We start from the raw sequence: 6182 nt of genomic DNA on the forward strand, positions 1-6182 counted from the left end.
GACTGCGGAAAGTAATAATAATTTATTTAAATACCATGCCGACAAGGAAGCATTATATATATATATATATGTCAACTTTTTAATGGGTACAATAATACATATTTTAATTCCTAATCTTGTATTATCGTTCGACGACAATCGAGAAAAAGAGGGTTGCTTTTTCCAAACTAAACCCACTTAAATTATTTTATATCTTAACGATTAAAAAACAAGAATACATAAAAAAAATATTTGTAATAATTTTAATTAATTAATTAATTAAAGAAACTCAATCTCGACTATACGATATTTAATTTTCTTAATTTATAACATTAGTGGTGTATAGTAAAGTAATAGATGGCGGATAAGGTCAACCGAATTGAAAATTTGGGATTATAATTAGGAAGTTTAATGATTTGGATTAGTTGTTAATTATTTTTCTCTTTAACGGAAAGGTGTAATACTACAGCTTAATAAATATGGGTAGATGATAAATTATATACTCTTATCAAATTATATATGTATATCTTTTTAATCCAAGAGTATTGAATAAGAAATGTTGAGAATTAATTTAATTTCTGAACTTGAACATTAAATATTAACAAATTTTATCCTTATTCCTATTTAAAAATATTAACAAATTTATTAATATTTAATTTAAATTATCTACGTTATTTTAATAAAATATTCGTAAAAATATCTCTGAATTTATTTATTTTTTTTTTTTAAAACATTAATTATTTATTTGTTTCATTTATAAATTTCTTTTAAAAAATTATTAATTAAAAAAAAAAAAAAATCCAACACTTATCGCCATTGTCAACTGCCATCCATCCGTCACACGTCCCAAAGTAGCTTTAATTTTATTTTAAATTAATTTTTTCTTTTGCCACGTCATCCACCACTTGCAAAGCATTTCGTGAGTTCCAGATCTTATTGCACTCACTGTATTTGTTAATTATTTTTTTTTAAATTATAAATTTAATTTTCTATTTAAAAAAATAAAAATGTTTTTTTTATAAAAAAAAATAATAATCTAATGGTATAAGCTGCATGGGGAAAATGGAAAGGAGGAGTAAATAAAGTAATGAGAAATAGGATCTCAGAGAAGAACATTATTTCCTGCAAATACTTTTTTTTTTTTTTACATTCATACTTACATTATAAGTCGGAAGTCTCTGTCCCTGTGCAGTCATCTATACCAAAGATCAAAGAGGTGGGGGGGGGGGGCGGGGGGGTGTTCTCTGCTTATGTGTTTGACTTAAACAAGAGGGGAAAAACCAATAAATGTTAGGCATTGTTTGGCAAAATGGGTGGGGCATAAATTAATCAGGCATTCCTCTATCTCTACTTCCAATTACTCTGATTCACTAAATTCTGATCCATAAGCCAGGATCCACCCCCCTATTTTCTACCCAACAGCTAAAGAAAACCAAAAGGTCCCTATGCTTCAATGTTTTTCCGAAATGCAGAACCAGAAATTATCAAATTTTTTTTTTTTTTTTCTTTTTTCTCCTGTGTTTTTTTCTTTTCCATCTTAAATTTTAAGATGGTCTTCTGGGGCAATCAAAAAGTTTTATTTTTTTGAAGCTCAATTGTGTCAAAGGTATCATCGTATACACCTGAGAGTTATTGACAACCAGCTGGGAAAGTGAAACTTGGAAGGCAATTCAATCCAGTCTCCCCTTCTGCAGGACCTATCGCCTTCCGTTTCCCCAATGCCGGTTGTGGTTGCCCTGCCTGAAGTGTGGATTTTTGTGGCCCAGTCCCTGCTTAGGGAGGTCCTCCAGTTGCATTATCTGAACAGTCCGCTGCCTCTTGGCTGTTGAATAAAGAATTTATAGAGCTTTATTAATTCAAGTTAGGGTGTTCTAAATTTTTGCACCATTTGATAAATTTAGAACACAAACTACACTTTTTTGTTCACGAGTTTTTAATACGAAATGCCCTGAAATATGTTTGCATCAAAATAAGAATGTATAACAACAAGTTTAAAACAGAAGAGACGAACCATTCTCAGCTTCCTGATACCGCTCTTGAAGTTTCCTCTTTGTAACTTCAAGTTTCTCTCGAACAGCATCTTCATCGGAACACTTGAGTTTCTGAAAGAAGAGTGATCAGAGGTCATAAACATACTCACCAATGAAAATTAAAAGCCATAGATACGTTTTTACTCACATCTTTCTGACCATTCAGAGGCTTCTTTTGAGGTGATACCTTGTTAGGCTTTTGCTGAAACTTCAACTCAGTATCTACCTTCTGTTCGATACTTTGTCTCGGAGGTCTTCTTGGTGCAGCATTAGTGGTCAAAGGCTTGTTGTTATTAGGCTTTACAGGTGCTTCTTGTCTTTTCATTTGTTGACTTCTGTTGTCCTTTGGAACTAGATTTGCTTCTCTAGGAGTCTGTCGTTTCGGCTCTATCACTTTTGGCCTCTCTTGTGAAGGTTTTCTTTCATTTTCACGGTTCTCCAAGAATTCCCCACCATTCTGAGGATCTGAAACAACAGTCCCCATTCATTATATTACAAATCTATGGGGAATTCGAGTTAAGAACCGAATGAAAATGCTATCTAAGGGAATCATAAAAGATAGCAATTCAACTCACTTCCATCATCGTCCATGCCCTCAAAGAACTTCATGGGATGAAGCAGGAGCAAAGAAATAAAATCTGTTCAGTCTCTAGCTGCAACGCAATATGAAAAACTAAAATAAAGTGATGAAAGAAATAAAAACCTGCGAGAGCTCCATTCCTGTTGTCGGAGTGGCAAAGAAAGCTCCTTCATCTAGAGGAGGGGATGGAAGCCCTTCTTCTTCTTCATCGACAACAGAAGGATTCACTGAATCAGGAGTACCTTCTGCACCTATAAAAATCAAGAGTAAGTGCAGTTGTCCAACGTGTCATCTTCTTATATGTTGGTCAAAAGGGGATTAAATGCAAATGAGAGAACAAATAATGGAAAGAATCGATCTAGGTGATAAAAGATTCATCCCAGAAACTAATTTCAAAATAAATTTGGACAGAAGAAAAGTATATGAAAAACAAGCTTTTACCTTGTGAAATATGCTTTGTAGAATTAACCCACTCATCTACCAAGTATTTCCACTCCCTGATATCAGAAACCAGAGTTAGATTGCATCCAAAGAAAGCTAGAAATATTGATACTGAACAAGACTGCGTTTCATTTTGAAAGTCAACTTTCCAGATCACTTCACAAGCATAGCCCAGCAGATCAATGAAACAACCAATTAACTTCACTACCGAGAAAGGATGAGCATTTCTTTTCATAGCTCATGCAGTAAATATGAGATAGGTTATGCATGTTCATTTGTCTATAAAATACTAGCAGTGCAGTTGTCTAAGAAGAGCAAAAGAGTTTTAAAGGACTAAACCAACTAATAAATTGGCAAGTAGTTAAACAAGAAAGGCAGGATGAGAAGAGATGAAATTATGCATTCTATTTCTACAAGTGGGAGACTTTGATGCATTCTAAAGATAAAGACACATGAATGGCAGACTTAGGTTTAACTGACATCAAGAAAAACAAACTATTAAAGGACATAACATATCTGCGTTATCAAATTGAATTGCTTTCTTATTTGACTAGAATGTACAAACATCGGGTGGATTGACATCAACGAAGCCGATTGTGAAGATAATATTAAATTTAATGCAAGAATATATAAATATAGAAAAAACAGCATGAATTCTCTCAAATATATCTATCATGCTCAGCCAAATGGCAATAAGCTCAATTAACTGAAAACGGAAACAACGTAATCAGCAGCGTTACAAAAAGAATTGCTGCATGCAACAAACACATACAGGACGAGTTTACGTGCAAGTTGACGAATCTCTTTCGAACCATGCTTCCTTAGGCCATAAACAGCCTTTCCAATTTGAGTTGCCTGTGAGAAGATACACAGGACCACATCAAGAGTGTTAGACAACTGCAAATTTCTGCAACTTTGAAGACAAGATTCAAAAAACTAGGACAGAATTCAAGCAAACCTGAAGAGTATCAACACTTAAAGCCATCAACTGGACCTTCCTCAAGGATTCAAACAATATTGAATCAGACTGCAAAAGCATTTTTGTCAACAAATTAGCAATTAGTAAGTAGAAAAGCCAAAACAAGTATCCTTAAGGAAGAACCATTTAGAGCTAAAAGACATATAACAATCTCACAGGCAGAAAAATAGTTCTTCAAAATACTAAATGAAACCAATCAATAAAGCAATCTAATTTTCAACAAAGAAACCATAGAATTTGGACTGCTCAAATTAAGTAACAGTCAATTCAAGTAAAAATGGAGATAAACCTCATCCTCTCTGTTGAGAAGAATCTCCTTGATCCTCAAGACTTCCCCAACAATCTGAGACCCTTCTTCGATCTCATCAGTCAATGCCTCGGCTTCTCCATAGCTATAGTTACTAACATTCTGGTTCACATTCATGTCGACGAGTTCATCTCCTCTGCTACTGTTAGCCTTGCTCTCTTTGCTACCACCTTCTTCAAACCCATAATCACCATCATCATCATTATCGCCATCACCACTGCTCCTCTCCAAGCCGCTGCTCTTGCAGCCTCTATCGGTTTCATCCTCGTATTCCTCTCCAGGAACCGCCAGCTCGACTCGGGCACAGCCCGTGCAGCGAGTCAATTTGCAGGTAAAAAGCGTCTCAGCGATTCGATCTCTCCTCAATCTGAATTCTTTGGGGCAATCCAAAGCTGCCACCATGATCGCCTGATTGATGATATCAAATATGTCCGAGTTTGCTCTGCGGAAATAATTCCTCCAGTGATCGAGTGACGCCGATTTCGTTGCCATGACTGCAAAAATCCCGAGTTACTTGATCGGATTCTTGACTCAGCTTAGATCGAGAAATCGCTTTTTAGTGAATACCCAGAAACTGAAACTCCGTTTTTCATGTGATCAACGTCGAACCTAGGCACGATGAATCGGAGTTCAGATGATTTCCCGGGCACCCAAATATACGAAAGTCGGCGTTTTTAAGATTCAGGGAACAAAACTCAAAAGATACACCCCAAAAAAAAAATTGAAAACCCGATTTCTCCTGGTCAGTTTCGGATTAAACCCATAAATCAAAAACCGATTTCAGGTACTACTAGGAATAAAAAAACAAATCGATGGTAGAAAACCTTTCAGTTTCCTATCAAATTTGACCCGAAAAGGTTCGGTTGAATTTTACGGGTGCTTCCTTTTTTTTTTCCCTGTTTTTTTACTGGCTTTTCTCCGATGATGAACAGATGGATTACGTCAAGATAGGACTACAGATTGCGATAATAAAAAAAGAATCATTATCGGCGTCAGATAAGAACAAACCCTGGTGGGGTTTTTCCCAGAATCTGACAAAATGGTTTACCAGAAAAAAAAAAAAAAAAAAAAAAACCCAGAATTTTCTGTATCAAACTTCGCCTATTAGGGGGTAGAAGGAAACTGAGAAGCCAAAATACTCTTCTCTACTACTAAAAATTCTCTAAACAAAGTTTTTTGATACAGAGAAGACCGAGTGCTGAATTATAATTTTCCTGATTTACAAAACCACTCCCTCCTTAGAAAAAGAAAAAACTAATAAAATAAAAAATAAATCAAGGCTTTTTGTGCTGTTGGTGATGAGATTTTCTTTCCTTCTATTTTCTTTTTTCTTTAATGCAATTTCTCGTCTTCTTCTTTGACCTGGTTGTGCCAAAATCGTAAATACCCACCCTTTTTTTTCTTTTCTTTTTTTTTCACCCCAGTACCAAATCCAATACTTTATTCATAATAATAATTACGATAATAATAATATATACTTTTAATAATTGAAAAAGGTGTTGAATTAGAAATGGAGGCAAAAAAAAAAAAAAAAAAATTGGAGCTGGGTTGAATATTTGACTCGAGCGTTTAATTCTTTTGAGCCGATACGACAGACTCGTGTGTCGTGTTGAGTGGAAGAATCGTAGCGGCATAGTTTGCAGTTAGAAGTTAGCTAATAATAGCTAGCTCCAAGTAGCCGCGTTTATTTTAACGTTCCGCTCAAAAACTCGGCGACTCGTCCTTCTGAGTTTAGAGTCACGGCACTGTCGCCTTAGTGGTCGTAACGGGTGCTCCCGATGCTGACACGACAGCATTCGGAGCTGTGGATTGCGATCGCAAACAATGGAAAAATATTAAATATTTGGTCACCGTAGTGTCCCGCAA

General features: G+C 35.3%; 1 protein-coding gene across 1 annotated transcript; it reads right to left on the reverse strand.

Moving 5' to 3' along the window:
* Nucleotides 1-1466: 1466 nt before the first annotated feature.
* On the reverse strand, nt 1467-4955 carry LOC110811256 (Transcription elongation factor (TFIIS) family protein). Its single transcript, XM_022037682.2, has 9 exons — nt 4299-4955; nt 3989-4057; nt 3803-3885; nt 3031-3086; nt 2713-2840; nt 2585-2612; nt 2158-2474; nt 1991-2081; nt 1467-1801 (listed from the first exon to the last, which is right to left on the reverse strand). The coding sequence occupies exons 1-9, from the start codon at nt 4806-4808 to the stop codon at nt 1677-1679; spliced, it is 1407 nt and encodes a 468-aa protein (XP_021893374.2). The 5' UTR covers nt 4809-4955; the 3' UTR covers nt 1467-1676.
* Between the last annotated feature and the right edge of the window lie 1227 nt (nt 4956-6182).

Source organism: Carica papaya, chromosome 8 (assembly GCF_054855325.1).
Source record: "Carica papaya isolate Zhongbai chromosome 8, ASM5485532v1, whole genome shotgun sequence".
NCBI lineage: Eukaryota > Viridiplantae > Streptophyta > Magnoliopsida > Brassicales > Caricaceae > Carica > Carica papaya.

What these genes read in the sequence shown, in the direction of transcription:
- LOC110811256 (XM_022037682.2), bottom strand. Translation starts at nt 4,808, where the DNA reads ATGGCAACGAAATCGGCGTCACTCGATCACTGGAGGAATTATTTCCGC. An exon ending in TAAGTGTTGATACTCTTCAG is followed by an intron (nt 3,886 to 3,988) that starts GTTTGCTTGAAT and finishes ATCTTCTCACAG; the next exon opens with GCAACTCAAATTGGAAAGGC. An exon ending in GTATCAGGAAGCTGAGAATG is followed by an intron (nt 1,802 to 1,990) that starts GTTCGTCTCTTC and finishes TTTATTCAACAG; the next exon opens with CCAAGAGGCAGCGGACTGTT.